This window comes from Scardinius erythrophthalmus (genome assembly GCF_964197995.2).
Source record: "Scardinius erythrophthalmus genome assembly, chromosome: 25".
NCBI lineage: Eukaryota > Metazoa > Chordata > Actinopteri > Cypriniformes > Leuciscidae > Scardinius > Scardinius erythrophthalmus.
The window spans coordinates 27,038,902-27,056,807 of NC_138245.1; the positions used below are offsets into that span (position 1 = coordinate 27,038,902).

Sequence of the window (17,906 nt, forward strand, 5' to 3'; positions counted from 1 at the left end):
TTGGTTTTCTTTAGATTTCTGGGAGCATTGCACGGTCTGACCTTGGGGTGAATTTGCTGGAACATCCTCTCATGGGAAGATTGGCAACGGTCTTGAATGTTTTCCACTTGTGAATTATCTTCCTCACTGTAGAATGATGGACTTCAAATAGTTTGGAAATGGCTGTATAGCCCTTCCTAGATTGATGGCAGCAACAATTGCTTCTCTAATATCATGCCTGACTGCTACTTACTCTCTTAATCCCTATGGAAGCAGAAAGGCTGTACTTAGTTTGTCACCCATGGCTTCTCCATTTTGGCCTAGTTTTTGTTAAATAAATAATGACATGGTGCAATATGTTATGTGTTGTTGTTCATCTGAGGTTGTATTTACCTAATTTTAAGACCTGCCAAGGACCAGATGATTTTTTTATTATGTCCTGAATGATACATAAAACCATAAAGTTCAATAGGTTGTCCTTTTTTTTTACACGGCTACATACTTGTATCAAAATTGTTGCAGATTTTGCCTATAAAAATTCTAAATAGCAATGAAAATACTGTATCATTCTGATTAGGTGAATGTCTAGATTCCACATAAGCATGATATTACTATACTTAAGTGTTATACTGTGTGGACAGTCATTTTCAGTGTTTATGCTTGGTCATGCTGACACTGCAATCTAAACTGGATTCAGTTTTATGCTGATCATTAAAACCAGTTTTATTTAGAATTAAAGAATTCATTGAGCATTATGACACTCATAGCTCTGAACTTTTTTAAAAAATCACTGAGGGGAATATTATCTTGTACATGACTTACAATAAAAGAAAAATGTGGAAGTGAAAATATGAGGTTGAGGTTTGTCATTTGATCTGCTTCTGTTTTTTTTTTCAGTGTGAAACTGTGAAATAAGGAACAATGTGAGTTTTTTTTATTTTTATTATTATTATTTTTTAGTTAAAAGTTGAAAGATAAAATCTGAGCTGTGCAGTTCATGGATAAAATACAACTATTATAATAAACATTTACAGTTACATCAGAAACTTCCCTCAGAAAGGTTTAGGAAGCATCTTCATTAAGTAAACAGTTGAAAAAACAGGCGCACTTTAATCATGTCTGCACAGTCAGCATATATCAAACAACAGAAGCAATGCTACATGAGATATGCAATGGGCGGTTTATCTTGCGCGGCCAAACACGAGGAGGACGGCTGCCAGGTTTACTTCGTCCTCTTGAGAAGCCCTTTGATATCGGCTTCGATGTCGCTGGTGAGGAACCTTCTGCTGTAGCGCTTGAACGGTTCCCCGTCCGGGCCGATGAGAAACTTCTCAAAGTTCCAGGAGACGTCATTCCTGCTCACCGGACTCCAGAGGATCAATTTGGGATCACCCATCAGGGACACAGCGTCGTCACTGGGCTGAGGGAGCTTCTCCTTCAGGAACACAAACAGAGGGTGGGCGTTCTCACCGTTCACTTCCATCTTCTCCAAAAGCTGAAATTTGGGTTCGAAGCCATTTCCCGGACGGACGTACTTCAGAGACAGCAGAATTTCATCATTCTTGCAGTTCTCCTGTTAAGCAATTAAAATTGCACAATATGTTATGCAATAAATCAGATATCAGCATATGAGCATAAAATCAAAAATGAACAAAGCTTCACTGATAGCGATATAGAGGTCAGCATATAATATTTTTTTATCAAAGCAAACCGCTGAAAGCTTTCCAGATGTACAGACATCCTAGAACAAAATTAATATATATATATTTTTAAAGATATTACAAAAACCTGTAATAAACTATATATATATATATATATATATATATATATATATATATATATATATATATATATATATATATATATATTACATAGCTCATTTATTTTAAAGTATTTCAAATATTACAAATATTTACTACAAATAATATATAACAATAATTTTTTCAATATAATTTATTATATTTCCAAAAAATATTTTTAAGGTTTAATATATAGATATCATTAAAAAAAATCTGAATGATTGTTTTTTTTTTATTTAAAAGCATTTCTCTTTCAATTCATCACAGAGTGCATTGAAAAATGAGTAACTGATGAATGACCCAATACTGTGCTGGAAGCCCTATGGTTGGAAGTCTCACCTGATGTCCGAACTGGTTGCAGGGAGCGCCCAGAATCACCAGCCCCTGGTCAGCATAGCGGCTGTGGAGCTCGTTCATCTGGGTGTAATCCCTGACCGTTGTGCCTCAAAGCGACGCCACATTTTCAATAAGCACAACTTTCCCTTTGAGAGACGAAAAATTCAGGAGGTCCCCTAACAAAAGTTTGGCGGACAGATCGTAGAACTTCTTCACGGTCCCTGCCATGCTCGAACACGCCGTTTGCTCTTTAGTTTGAAGAGTAAATGCTGCTTGTTTTATATCAACAAACCTTGAGTTGAACCTTGAGAGGGGAGGGAACTGCAGCGTGCGTAAATACAAGGAAGTGCATGAATGCAGTCTCGTGCTGCGGCTGCCATCTTCGGTCAAACTCATCAGATTTTTACTGCCAAATAAGGTCAAGGAAACTCATTTTAAAATACTTCACAGGTATTATCCGTGTAACGCATTTCTTAATAAGCTTAAAAAAATATTTCTCACCACAATGGTGTTTTTGTGATCTTTGAATCTGAAATTCTCATACATATATTTATTTTGTAATTGTAAATATTCTGAAGACTTTTTGAAGCAGGTATCTATGATGGTTTTTGATACATTATACAAAATAATTAGAATAGATGAGGCTATGATATTATTCTTGGACTGCAATACTGGCTCAGATATAATTGATAACACATTAAAGTTAATAATTCTTCTTGGGAAGTTTCATATGTAAGCTAAAGTAATGTCTATAACACCCTCTTTTAATTTTTTTCTGTAAGGATCTTAAAATATTCTATGACTCATTGAATTCAATCACTAGAAATAAGAAGTGCACAAAACATCTCTTATATTGAAAAAAAAAAATTAGTAGAATTTAATGTTTTTACCCTGTATAATGTAAGATCTGTTATATGTTTTCCCCAGTATCTGTTTGTCTTATGTTTGAAATGTCTGTAAGCTTTTTTGAAAGTTGAATAAAAAAATAAAAATAAACACGAAAAAAAAAATGACTCATCAGATCTCGTTTCCTTTAAGAATCGAACTTGTGAGAAGGTTCGGTTCAATGAGCCGGGCGGGGAGTCTCGAGCATAGGTCTCGAGACCGTTGAGAGTGATTCAGCCCGAGTGAACCAATCATTTAGTATAGTCCGGTTTTGAGAACCGATTCGATCGGTTCAATAAAATTATCCTACTGTAAAGAACGATTCGTTCGCGAATGGAGCATCACAAGTCCGTATTTATTCTCTTCTGTGTATTTAAAAAAACGAGAAATATAAAAAAGCATACTATAAACAAAGGACAGCTCGAAGGTTAATAAAGTAAAAGCAAGTTCAAACCAAATTCCATCAACCCAATCGTTATGCTATGTGAAACCCGCTTGAACCATTTCGAAAACCTTTCTGTGTTAAATTGTGAATGACATGTATTTAAAAAAAAGTGTAATAAATGTTTAGAAAATAGACACGACACTCGCTTCCATTTAGGCGGTAGTAAATATCTCCCACCCGTATAGCAAGCGAATGGTTGCGTCCAGGAAGCTCGAGCGCGACTGTTCTGTGTTTAAGGAAGTGAATCTGCGCTTTTGAGTGGCTTGTGTGCCTTCTTCAATTAAATTTTGATTTCTAGTCATAAATCCTTTAATCTTCACCTTTAACCAATGCAGTCGCTTAGTAAAACCCACATAGCCCGGATGGTTTGCTGAATGAATGAACCAGAGAGTCTGTTATACACTAGTTAAAAGCAGCTCTCGGTTATTACTTCACACTTTAACCTCAGCATTCAGCTGACATGTGGGAATGGCAGATTTCGAGTCTCATAGGCTTCATCTCTCTAGTTCTGTTTCTCATAGCTGTATGTTACATTTTGTACTCAGGACTGACTTCTGAAATCCATATTAGGACTGGTTTACCCCCGTTCAGGAGCATCACTATAGCCTATAAATACAAAGTGGGACCTTATAAAACCTGTGGGTCCCTGTTCAAAGAGAGCCGCAGCATTGGACCCAAGCTGTCATGCATTGGGATCTTCTATGATGATCCAAAGAAGGTGAGTAGACTGTAGAATGAATGAGGCCAATAGTGTACCTTGATAGGGACCCTTTATTGCTATGAAAGAAGTCTCTTATGCTCATCAAGTCTGCATTTGTTCGGGGGGAAAAAAGCATCTACAGCAGGGATGGGCAACTTCGGTCCTGGAGGGCCACTGTCCTACAGAATTTAGCTTCAACCCTATTCAAACACACCTTAACAAGCTAATCAAGGTCCTCAGGTTTACTAGAAAATTAGAGGCAGGTGATTTTTTCAGGGTTGGAGCTAAACTCTGTAGGACAGTGGCCCTCCAGGACCGAAGTTGCCCATCCCTGATCTACAGCATAGACCAGTGTTCTTCAACCCTGCTCCTGAAGGACACCCAACACTGCACATTTTCTTTGTCTCCCTAATCAAACACACCTGATTCAATTCATCAGCTCATTATCACATGGGTTAATGAGCTGATGATTTGAATCAGGTGTGTTTGATTAGGGAGACAAAGAAAACGTGCAGTGTTGGGGGTCCTTCAGGAGCAGGGTGGAATAAACATTAATATTGTGAAATATTATTAGAATTTAAAATAATGGTTTTCTATTTTAATATACTTTAAAATCTTATTTATTTCTGTGATGCAAATCTGAATTTCCATCAGCCATTACTCCAGTCTTCTGTGCATAGATCCTTCAGAAATCATTCTAATATGCTGATTTGATACTCAGTTATTATCAATGTTGAAAACAGTTGTGCTGCTTAATATTTTTTGGGGACCTGTGATGCTTTTTTCAGGATGCATACATTGATGAATAAAAAGTTTAAAAAAGAACCGCATTTATTCAAAATAGAAATCTTTTCTAACAAAATAAATCTCTACTATCACTTTTTATCAATTTAACACTTCCATGAATAAAAGTATTAATTTCTTTCAAAAAAAGAAAGAAAATAAATTATTGACCCCAAACTTTTGAATGGTAGTGTATATAGTTACAAAATAATATATATTTTAAATAAATGCTTTTCTTTTTTTAACTTTTTATTCATTAAAGAATCATGAAAAAAATATCACAGGTTCTGAAAAAAATATTAAGCAGCACAACATTGATAATAAATCAGCATATTAGAATGATTTCTGAAGGATCATGTAAAGGATCAAGTATTTTAAAAAATAGAAAACCATTAGGCTATTTTAAATTGTAATCATATTTCACCATATTATTTCTGATCAAATAAATGCAGCCTTGATGAAAATAAGAGACTTCTTTCAAAACATTAAAAATAGTGATGTTTCCAAACTTTTGACCGGTACTGTACGAAAACACACACACACGCACACATAATGTAATATATGAAATATAATGAGAGTTGAGAGATGATGGCTGTGGGAATTAGAAATTGATATGCTGCACAATATATCGAAATTATTGAAATATCGCAAATGTATATATCGCGATATGCATATCGCAACGGCTTGCTGGGGTCATGAACAAAAGACAGAGAATATCACTCAATACTCTTGGCTAAATAACTTTTATAGCTGTAATAAGAATCAGTATATATTTAATTCATTCAGTGAAAACTAAGCAATTTATACATTTGATTATTTAGATCAAATTATTTAAATAATCCTAATGTAGGCCTACCTGAAACCCTAAACCCCATGGTTTACACACTGATGTTAAAATAACACTTCTTATGCTACAGTAAAACACTGCTGTTCGCTTTCAGAAGTTGTAGGGATGTTTTCTTGTCACAAAAAGAATGTGAAACACGTATGTAGGTTATATAATTTTAAATATATTTTAAAGATAATTTAAGTTTATTATACACACTTTAAGCATTATCATATCGCATATCGAATATCGCATTATTTAATGAGTTATCGCATATTGCACTTTTCTTCAATATCGTGCAGCCCTTATAGAATCAATTTCTAATTCCCACAGGTATCATCACTCTCATTATATTTGACTAATATGTGTGTCATGTGTAAAATACACAGTTGTGGCTTCAGAGCAACCTGTGCTGTTTCCTGTTTACTGAACACTCAGTATGCAGAGCTCAGCCTCAGCACACCCAATACATTACACATGCATTAACCTTTCATTCCCTCGTGAAAGTAAATTAGTTCAATTAGTTTAGTGAATTCATTGCATTTAAATTTGCTGTTTAGTTTGTTTGACCGTGTAATCCATAACATTTCCCTTCAAGTAGTCTAGTCTCTTACAAAGGTCTCACAAGAGGGCTTTTCATCATAGAGATTTTATGCACACTAAGTTTCTGTTCTGATATTATAGCTATTTCAATGTGAATTGGTTATTGAAAAGTATAATTTCTGACCAGATTTGGAGATGTTGGTCCTCATAAACCACTAGATGGAGGTGTTGATATATAGTCATGTTGTGCTCTAATGTTTATTATCCAGTTGACCATGTGGGGGGTTGAATATGTTTGTATGTTCTGATATTCTGATATAATTAGTTTATCTGTTATTGTGTTGCTCTTATCGCCTATAATCTCATTTTATCATATATAATCATGATGAATGGCATTACATTTTCTAATTTGCCTGCTGTACACATATTTCTAATTTGTATCTCGCTGTGTTAATGCATCATTACTAAAGCCAGAGAATTAGTCATGGCTATTACATTATAAAACCTGTTTTGACTGATTACATTTTACATTTATTTGTTGCAGAGGTGTTCTTATACCTAAGTAAAAAGTGGTAACATTAAAAGAATAGAAAAAAAAAAAAAAAAATTTCATTAATTATTTACCTTCATGTAGTTCCAAACCCGTACGGCTTTATTTCACACACAATTTTTTTTTTTAATAATGTATTAATTAGGAATTAGGATGCTCTGATGATTAACTGACTCCACCAGATCAGTTTGATTTGTGAACGAATCTTTCAGACCAGTTTTATCAATCGAACTAGCTGATTCATTGTCAAGATCGGACTCAAATTAATGATTTATTCATGAATCTGGCATTGCTCCTTTTAAAGCTTGAAAGTTCCAGTTCAGGCTTAAAAGTTTGCCATTCTTTTTAATTGCTTGGAAAAGACCACATTAATCAAAATTTTTTCTTGTTCCAAGAAAAAAAGTCACCTCAAAAGTTGTAAATATACAGTAGTTCCAACTCCCCCCAATGGTTTTTCAATGCTGAATACATTCATATACTCTGCAAAAGTCAGAGCAGTTTATTTAAGAGATGAGTTTAGCTTATGTTGTGTCTATTATGAGTTTATTCACGTAGTGAAGTCCTAGAGGAGCTCAATTCTGATGTTGTTTGTCTTCAGTCTTCAATTGTTTGTGTTCAGATTCAGTTCGGTACGGTATGTAGTAGTACGGTATAAGTAGACGATCGACGCGGTCTAGGGTGTATGGTTTGAATTAAGAGAAAAAGCACCAAGGTTATTATTGCATGAACCCGCGCATGGACCTTTACCTCAGAATGTCATAAAGAGGAAAGCAGAAAAGGTAAAATCTGTCAGAGTTGTTGCCCTATACCTACATACTTCACTTGACCTAAATGCCCTTACACTTTTAGGGAATATAAATGAGCTCATACCACAACTTCTGTGACTTTTCATCTGACCTTCAGTGGCTCCAGTGACCCTCTGGGTTAAATCACTTTTCAAGTTGTTTAGTTCTCACAAAGTTTGCAGCAGTGTGTTTTATTTGGGATTTGGGAATGTATTTATATTTATCTATTTATGTATGGATTTATCTGGCAAAAAAACTCAGCAGGAGCCATTGCTAATGGAGGTTCAGTAAATAACCATGGTTTCTACAGCAGAGGCAGTGCAGAAACCCACCGTCCTGCTCAGTTTGTGTAGGTTGACGGTGTTATTTCTTGGCTCGTTTGGCAAAGAATATCTCTTGGTTTTCCTGTTTGTGCACAAGACCTTCTTGATGCAGAACTTGCATCACATTTCTCACACCTCCTGCCCACCTCCTTCTCAACCGGTCAAATCCGTTTTCATAGCGTTAATGTGTATTCAACCTCCCACCAGAAAGCCCTACTGGAATGGAGTCGGACTCTTGAGTGACAGCTCGGCCTTACTTTCAAAGCCTCGTTGTCAATGACAGACTGTTTTTTTCTTTACCCAAGTCCCCAATTAGCAACTGTCCAAAGCTCTACGCATACAGCCATGGCCAAGTTCTGATCCAGTTCAGCTAATTGGCATAATGATCTCAACTCGTTGAGTGAGGAGCCTGGGGTGCTAAACCCAGGGGTCAGAAGCTCCTAAAGGCTGCTGATAGAAAGTAGAGAGGGGCAGGAACAGGATTGGAAAACAATGAACTCCTCTGGGATGAAAGATTTTACCACAAGGATTGGCATGACCACCCTGGTTCCTCAATTTCGGATTCACTGACTGCTACTGTAGTCTGCAAGCCCTCAAGCTTTCGGGAACTTCCTCTCATCAGGCCAAACAATGCGGTGGAAGTGGAAGCTCATGGGTCTGAAGATGGTTGCCATGGATAAGAAGAGCCGGGGAGACTTCTTCACATGCCGGATTTTGTGAAAGGCCATGAAAGGCATTCCAGTCCCTAAGTGACGGAGAGTTTTAGGGTTTGCTCTTTCTCTGTTCTTCACGTCTGCTTTTTGAGAGTCAGTCAAAAAGATGAAAAGACAAAATAGGCGCACCAGATGCTTGTGGCGAAGGCTTTTATTAGAGTATAGGTGATGGTGACTGTTGTTGTAATTTGAGTAGTATTTCTGCTGGATTTTTGAAGTATGTGCAATTGTGCACGCTGGTGCTAGTATTGCTCATTCCTTAGCACAAGAGGAGGGATTTGCGATGGTTCTGTGTTGTGAATGGACTAACTAAAGTGTCTGTAATATCAAGACAAAATGTTATTATGACATGTTCCAGTACTGCACTGTCAGAGAACTTTTTAACTTATGTACCACTTAAAAGTGCATATGAGTAGCTTAATGGGTTAGTTCAGCCAAAAATAAACATTCTGTCATCATTTACTCACATTCATGTCATTATTACATTATTATATTACAAATATTTTTTTTGGTAAAAACTTCGGTTAAACTTTTAGTTAAACTCAAAAAACGAATATTAAATGTTGCCTTGTCAACTAATTGAATAAATCAATTTAAGTTGATGTATTAAAATGATTAAACCTGAAATATGTTAAAGCTATACTGTATAGAAATATATAGTAAGTAATCAATAAATGACAAAAGCACAATGAAATGACTAAACTGAAACTAAAATTAAATGAAAACTGAAAATTTGAAAATAAATAATGAAAATAATTAATAAATACTATGATAGATATAAATAATACTAAAATAACAACTGGTTCACTACCTGTATGACTTTAGTCCCTCTGTGGAAAAAAAAAAATAGATATTTTGAAAGTAATTGGGGTTTTAAACAACATTGGACACCATTGACTTTCATTATGGACAAAAAAAATCCAGTGAGATCATGATGTTTTAAAACAACATGATAGATTACTCAATTTGTAGGTGAAGTATCCCTTCAAGGGTATCATTAGGTATTAATTTGCACCCTTTAGGAGGAGGTAAGGTACAAAGTGTGTCTTTGAGGTTACATTCCCAATGGCAAGCTAAAGGTACAATTTGTTACACATTTTTCTGACAGTGTGCCTTACAGTTACTGAAAAGTTTGTATTTTAAAATCACCCGTGAGGTACATTCTTTCATGCTTACTAGCTCGCAAATATATTGTGTGTTCTGTGACACCAGGAAGTTAACAATTTTTTGATTGAAAGCGAAATTTATCTTCTGGCTTGTAAACAGAAAGATGCCTTGATGCCTTTAACTCATGTCAAAGATGGGCCTTAACTGAGTGCTTTCTGTTCTTGACAACTGTGAATTATTTCATGAACTTGATAGCTTATTGAGATCATCTTAACAATTCATCACTCCTGATGAAAACTGACAGTGACAGAAAAGATAATGTCAACAGACTGCTATTTTCAGTAAGGAACTTAAGCATCCTGTTGTCAGCAGACGTCTTGTAACAGAATTCCAACTGGCTCTCGCCATCAAAACTATTAGTATTTTCACAGCATCCTGGCTGTCTGAGGATGGCAGGAACATGAAAAGGCAGTCCACTGTGAAGATGCGGATAGCGGCAGTGACAGCGAGGGGGAAGGGAAGATGCGAGAGCTTTTTAAAGAGCGTCTGAAGAGATGAATAAATGAGTCTGCCTTTCCGAGGTATTTTGGAGTCGTTTTCCCAGAGGACTGCTGCAACACCGTATAACCTCAGTGACATTTCGCACATTTGCCAGAAATTGATTTGACTGCTGTTTGACAAGTAAAACGACAAAAGTAAAACACAACCGCTACGCTGACAGTTACATATATGCTCATCAGTAATTCTGTCGTCCTGTCAGTTCAGTGCCTTGAATTATCTTTTCTCTCCGTATTTCAATGTATACAAGCTTTCTTTTCAGATGTTTACCTCAGTCGGGACTAAACACGCCACCCTACGGTTAACCCTCCTTCCTGTACCCACATTGCAACTCTAAATCCAGTTAGTCTGTATGAGCTTTTCCAGTTGTCGGCAGGAGCGTGTGATTTTTGTTGTATGACTTACTGGTATTTTGATTGGTAGTTTATTGTAATGCGTGGTGTGATGTAGTGGTTCAGGCTCAGTGAAGCCTAAAAGTCATTTGGTTGCTGGTTTGCCATCACCATTTTGCTTTCAAACGAACAAAACAAGATACTCAATGAAAAATAATGTAGGGCCATCGGGAATTGATTGGATTGTAAAATATATATTTTTAGGTTTGTTGCATGGCTTCCATTTCATTCTGTGATCTACAGTCAATCAAACTACCTGATAATTGTGATGAATCCACATTATTTTGCTATGTGGAAGTAAGAGACTTCCGATTAATTTATTGGTAAATAACTACAAAAATAACAAAGTGCAGTAAATGGTAAAACTATTTGTGCTACAAATCAGTGTGTTTATGATTGTTAAGAAGATCAAATACCATTATGACAAATAGTTTGCCATATAAAGCAGCAATGGGGTTTACAATATAAACTAATACAAAAAACTAACAATAGTGTACTCAGAATTATACAATAGTATACTATTATTCTGGTAGCTTAGTTTTCACATACAGTAGTAAATCTTTTATATTTTTTATATGTTTAAATTATAATTTTTTAGTGCTGTCAAATCAATTAATCGCGATTAATCGCAGGTAACAAAAGTATGTGACTGTTTATATAATATATGTGTGTAATATATATATATTTATATGTGTGTGTATATACTGTATATCCATACATATATGTGTGTGTACACACAAACATTCACACACATACATATATATGTACACACACACATATAAACATAAACTTGTATGTTAGATGCGATTAATCGCAATTAATCTATTTGACAGCCTTAATTTTTTTTTTTTTTTTTTTTATATATGTTTTGAAATAACATGCACTAATGAATCGTTGTTTCGGCTCCCCTGCAATATTTGACATCATGTAAAAAAAGAAACTTTGACAAAACTGTTGACAGAACATGGTCTCTGGCAATTCAGAGTTTTTGTTGTTGTGATCTCATTTATTTATAATCTAATGCCGTGTTGGGAGAGACTTAGTCACAATCTGTGTCAAAGCCTCTGAGCAAATGGAGGCTTAGTGACAGGCCAGTCTGTTAAAACACACTCCCCGTGAGCAACACCTGCTGGGAGCGCACCAGGAAACAAGCCCTCCCGCAGACCTGGGCCGCAGAATGCTCCTGCTGTGAGTAGACTACTCGAAGAATTACAAAGAGTTATGCTGTAGAACGACTGCACACATGAAGGAAAACTAAAATCAGTTTAACTCATCTGGTTATCTGCTTTTCTGACTGATGTTTTATCTGACTGCCAGTGCAATTTATTCCTGGAAGGCTCGGCAGGAGGCCGAAAGTGACCCAGAAGACTACGAGATGAATGAACACTTTCCTCCAAATGAAAGGATGGATGTTCTGTGAACTCTTGCAGTCTCTTTTCTAAACAAACCTTCATCTGTCACAGTCTGTCTTCAGCGACCTAACCCTCTTCCCTCCGAATCCTCGAGGGACCTGAACCCCACGCTGAGACTGGGTCGTACAATCCATCTCCCCGATGCCCTCATTTGCAAGCGACGCGTATATGCCTTCAGTTGGTAAAAGCAAGAGGCGTGCATGAAAAGTGACTGTTCGGGCATCTGTCCACACTGGTCTCGAAGCTGCCAAACACTATGCAGCATCTTATCAAACTATAGCTTCGTTGTTGTTTTTTCACCACACAATGCCACCTGCTCATGCAACTCCATCTAATCCTGTGTTTATATGCTTTTTCAGCCGTGGCTTTGTTTATTCTCATTAAGCTAGCTTTTCCTTTGTGACTCACTGAATCATGGACACGCTCCCCGTTGTCTTTGAACACAACTCGGCAAGCAAAAGTGAGGGAGTTTTTCCTGCTTATTCGTTGCGTAAGATAAGCCTTGTGAGAGGTGTATGGCTCTTTTTGCTGGTTACTGCAGCAGTTGATGGGTTTTAATGGGGTTGGGAAAGTTTTTTTGTGGATATGCTGTTTGGGAAGATCAGTTTTGGCAAGAGAAGTGTTTATTGTCTTTGATATAAGCCTGCATTATTATTAATGATATTTGAAAAGGTTTCTTAAGCTCACCTAGGATGCATTTATTTGATCAAAAATACAGTAAAAATATTTTGTGAAATATTATTATAATTTAAAATAACTGTTTTCTATTTGAATATATTTGGAAAATGTCATTTATTCTTGTGATGCAAAGCTGAATTGTCAGCATCATTACTCCAGTCTTCAGCGTCACATGATCCTTCAGAAATCATTCTAATATGCTGATATGAAAACAGTTGTGCTTCTCAATATTTTTTTCTTAACCCTTCATTAATGGTCACTTTTGATCAATTTCATGCATCCTTGCTGAATAAAAGTATTAATTTCTTTTTCTTTTTTTTAATCTTATATGAGTAGGCTATATATCATGCTAACAATGCATTTAATTTAAAATGCTTGATTATACTATGACACGATTATTTGAAATATTTTCTTCTTCTGCAATATTGTTCATGCATGATTTACTGTACATCTTGCAGTGCTTTTATCTTGTCATATTTTCTTCAGTATGTTTAATTTTTGTCTTTTGCATTATTGTCTTCATTGATGAATTAAAAACCTTTCACAAGATTTACACTGGTTCTACTTTCCGAAATGTGTGTTTGTAGGTTCCAGCAGAGAAGTGTCGCTATGCTGTAGGCAGTATTTTGAGTGAAGGTGAGGACGGACCCAATGAGGACCAGCAGCAGCTGTATGAGAAGCACGGTTTTCGGGTTTTCTCTTTCCCAGAGGTTACACATGTCGTCACGGCCTCCTTCCCTCACCGAACCCCTCTCTCTATTTTCCTGGGGGTGCAGAGGGTCTATCCACAGCTGAACTACTACATCAAGGTAACTTGCTCTTCTTCATCATTCACCAAATGCCTGTTCTCTAAAATTCAAAGCTTTACAACTTCACTTGAATGCTGTGTTTGTGCAGTAACTTTGCTATTGCTTAAATGAGGTGTTTTTTTAAGTCGTCCTTATGTGTGATTGATTCTGACAGCGTTCTTCTGTTTCCTTCAACATGAGTGGTGTATTGGCGCGTAGAGGTTGTGAGGGAATGAAAGCTGAGTTTGTTAGTGTTTTTGGACTCTATCTAGAGGGATGGAGACAGTAATTATTAAGCAGTAGATTTAATCATAGCAATTAATGACAAAGAGAGAGAAGTGCAGGGGATGAAGGCAAAGACAGCAACAAATGAGAGTTGCAGGACTACGAATTGGGAAGGAGGAAAATGGAGAGATGGTGCATAAGGACAGAAAGGTTTGGTGTTAAAGAGAAAGCTGTTTTTGAAAAGATCTCAGAGTAAAGATGCACACTCAAAAGTTCTTTATTGTTCTTTAATTAGGGGTAAAAAGAAGTTTGAAATACCTTTGCAGCGATATACTGTTAGCAAATATCCCGACTGAGAGCAGCATATTTAGATGAATATGTAAATGTGATGCACGCTTTCTTCTCAATAACAAAATAAACACACAACAAAAATGACAACGGTGAGAAAACAGAAGTTAAGAAAGCATCCGATCAAACCGTTGTGCATATGTTTGCACCAGCTCTCCATTTTGAGTCAAGTCATGTCATGCTTATTTATATAGCACCTTATAGAATGGATTGCTTTAAAGCAAGCAGCTGTACAGTATCAAACATGAAAAAAATAGTCTCTGTGTCGCTTTCATGTAGATTTACAGATAAAGCATCTCTGACTTTTTTACTCGCTCTGACTTCGACGGACTGAACGGAACAGAGAAGATTACCACGACAAGAAAGGCGGAGCTTCAGAGCACACATACCTATTACGTAATCGCTATGGACCAATGGTATTTTGAAAGTGTTTGCAAGTCTATGGAGATAGATTTGTGTCTTTATTACATGCGAGTAAATAAATGATCTGAGAGAAAAAAAAAAGTTTGAGAAAAAAAGTTATCACACTGATAGCAAAAAAGCATTTCATGAGAGAAAAAATAATATTTGAGAGAAAAAGTTTTCATACCAATAGCAAAAAATAATCATATTTGAGACTAAAAAAGTTTTGAGAGAAAGTATTTTCTCATAGAACATAAAAAATAAAAAAAAATCATATTTTAAAAATTATTTCTGAGAAAAAAAAAATCTCTCAAAATACTATATTTTTTGCTATCAGTGTGAAAATATTTTCTCAAAAAAAAAAAGTTTCTCTCAAAACGCTTTTCTTTGCTCTCGATGCAATTTTTTGCTCTCGTGTCAGGATTTTGCTTTAGCTGTGAAATTTGTGTCATGGGCGGGGCCACGTTCCTATTGGCCAGTCGGGTGAGCATCGTCTCGTCTTGGGAGTCGAACTGAATCATTACACCATTGTTCGGTTCACCAGCATAGATGTCGCCTCTGCCTTAGTTGAGCACGGACACTCCAATGTTTGGGTAAGATGATGACACACACAATTCGATGGATAGCTGGCTTAGCAAGTTCTGCATCACTGAAGATTAAACATTAAAAAATAGCCCTCATATTCATGAATGAATGTGTATTATATTATTTAGCTTGCTAATTGCTAATTAGCCATCATGATAGGTAAACTTGCAAACTCACCTGGTTTATACTATTTTTAAATCAACTGCCAACTTAATGTTTTGATTTAGATAGTTTCACTCCTTATTTAGTGAGTAGTGAGCTAGTTTCTACATTTGCACTTACTAGCCTCAAAGCACCTGAAGAGTAACTGCTTGTTCATCAACCTCCTGTACAACTTTCAACTAAGTTAACGTTAGTATGCATGGAAGGTGGCAACCCATAGCTAGCTGACGTTAGACAGTGATTGATATACTGTTTGAAAGTGTCCCACTTAGTTTTGTTTAAAATAGTCTTTGTATGGTTGTTGCATTAAACGTTTAGCTACACTGCATGTGTGTAGCTTGCAAACTCAGCTACACAGGGCTTATTCTAAATATTTTTTTACCATCTAGCCGAGGTCTAGAGCTGACGAGGTACGTCTAGTAGGCTACTAACTCTTACATTAGCAACCCAAGCTAATAATATAATACACATTCATTCATGAATATGTGTGCTATTTTTTAATGTTTAATCTTCAGTGATGCTCAACTTGCTCAGCCAGCTATCCATCGAGTTGTGTGTGGCATCATCTTGGGTGCGATTTGTGAAAAAAACAGAGGGGTGGGGGGGATGTTTTGAAACATTTTTATTCATAAAAATAAATCATGAGAACATGAACTTCATCACTGCATTTGCAGGAATTGTAAATTATTTTTTCTTATTAACTCATGAAGTAGCCTAACGCAATATCTTTACTCTAATAGCTTATCTTTCCCCACACATATGAACTGTGATCATGCAGAACGAAAAAACATGCAATAATTAAATCCCCCTCCCAGTACCATGGATTGCCACTCGGCTAGACTTGTCAAAACACTTATTAATGAATGGCAAAATTAAATGGCCCAGTTTTACTGCTGCTGTTAAAGTAATAATAACGTGAACTTTAGATCGCGATGCTGAGCTACAGTGAAATAATAGAAAAGACTGCATTATCTCGTGTTAGTCAATTCGCCTCATTCGCGCGAACTGGACGCGCCCGCGCCGCAGGACCTCTAGACGCGCGTAAACGCGTCTTTACATTGAATCGAAATCACTCGCGCCAGACTCTGAAGAGTGAGTGATCAAAAAACCTTTGCTTTAGCTTCAATTGAGTGAAACACCGTATGTGTAACTTCGGCCATTCTCAGTGGTGTGACTGGGACACTAACTCTGCTTGTCATCATAGAAACAAAAATCAGATTGTGATGTTTATTCCCGCTTCAGTAATACGCTGAAGGCAGCCTTCCTTTCGACACACACGTGTTGATAGGCTATTACTCGTGAGGTGTAACCAATCAGATAGCGCCGTGGGCGGGACATTGAGCAAGTCTGCAGAGTGGTGATTACAGAGAGGCTGCGGCAGCTATATCAGAGCCAGCCAAAGTAGCGCATTTTAAAATAAAATCGACTTTAATCAAACCACGGATCTGTGATACGTTTTGTGATCCGTCTCGCCACTAGTGTAGTAGCACTGATCACTTTGAGGGGGGTTAAATTTATCCCCACCGGGGATAAAAATAATTAAGCAGAGGCATGGATACATTGACCTGAAAGGGGGAAATCCCACGCATATCCTCATATCCTCAAACATTGGAGTGTCCGTGCTCAACTAAGGCAGAGGCGGCATCTATGCCGGTGAACCGACAATGGTGTAATGATTCAGTTCGACTCCCAAGACGAGACGATGCTCACCCGACTGGCCAATAGGAACGTGGCCCCGCCCATGACACAATTTTCACAGCTAAAGCAAAATCCTGACACGAGAGCAAAAAATTGCATCGAGAGCAAAGAAAAGCGTTTTGAGAGAAACTTTTTTTTTTTTGAGAAAATATTTTCACACTGATAGCAAAAAATATAGTATTTTGAGAGATATTTTTTTTTCTCAGAAATAATTTTTAAAATATGATTTTTTTTATTTTTTATGTTCTATGAGAAAATACTTTCTCTCAAAACTTTTTTAGTCTCAAATATGATTATTTTTTGCTATTGGTATGAAAACTTTTTCTCTCAAATATTATTTTTTCTCTCATGAAATGCTTTTTTGCTATCAGTGTGATAACTTTTTTTCTCAAACTTTTTTTTTTCTCTCAGATCATTTATTTACTCGCATGTAATAAAGACACAAATCTATCTCCATACAAGTCGGAGCACACTTTTCCGGGAATTTGGCTTTGGAAAGCTGTTTCGAACTCCTGAAATGAACTCTAAATGAATGTGGTGCTCAAATGGGCAATGCAAGTTTGAGTCATTTCCCGATACCACTCCAGCCCCCAGCCCCCCCCCCCCCCCCCAAATCTCAACTGTACCTTTTATTTCTACTAGATTTCTTAAACAAAACTTTTTTTTTATTTTTTTTTCCAGAAAATGTGTGTTGTGCAAGCCTAATCACTGGCTTGTTGCTAAGGTGTTGTCAAGGTGTAAGTGTTGACAATATGTCAAGTGTCTCTAAGTGTTTTTAGAGGCAATCTTAACGGCCATCACATTTTCTCCATATTTTTGGCACCATTTGTGTGTGTGTGCCTCCTCAACTCTCCCCACCATCTGCCCTGATGCAGCCTCAGTGT

General features: G+C 36.6%; 2 protein-coding genes across 2 annotated transcripts in view; one reads left to right on the forward strand and one right to left on the reverse strand.

Moving 5' to 3' along the window:
- Positions 1-903: 903 nt before the first annotated feature.
- gpx1a (glutathione peroxidase 1a) lies at positions 904-2,519 on the reverse strand. The gene is made up of 2 exons (XM_081357621.1): positions 2,118-2,519; positions 904-1,552 (listed from the first exon to the last, which is right to left on the reverse strand). Exons 1-2 carry the CDS (start codon positions 2,508-2,510, stop codon positions 1,202-1,204), a joined length of 744 nt encoding a protein of 247 aa, XP_081213747.1. The 5' UTR covers positions 2,511-2,519; the 3' UTR covers positions 904-1,201.
- A 1,080-nt stretch (positions 2,520-3,599) lies between these two features.
- tex264b (testis expressed 264, ER-phagy receptor b) overlaps positions 3,600-17,906 on the forward strand; it is a 45,917-nt gene continuing 31,610 nt past the window's right edge. Inside the window, exons 1-2 of the mRNA XM_081357623.1 lie at positions 3,600-4,162; positions 13,402-13,623. Of these exons, the coding sequence (XP_081213749.1) occupies positions 3,905-4,162; positions 13,402-13,623 (480 nt within the window). The 5' untranslated portion in view covers positions 3,600-3,904. The remainder of the gene's footprint in view (positions 4,163-13,401; positions 13,624-17,906) is intronic.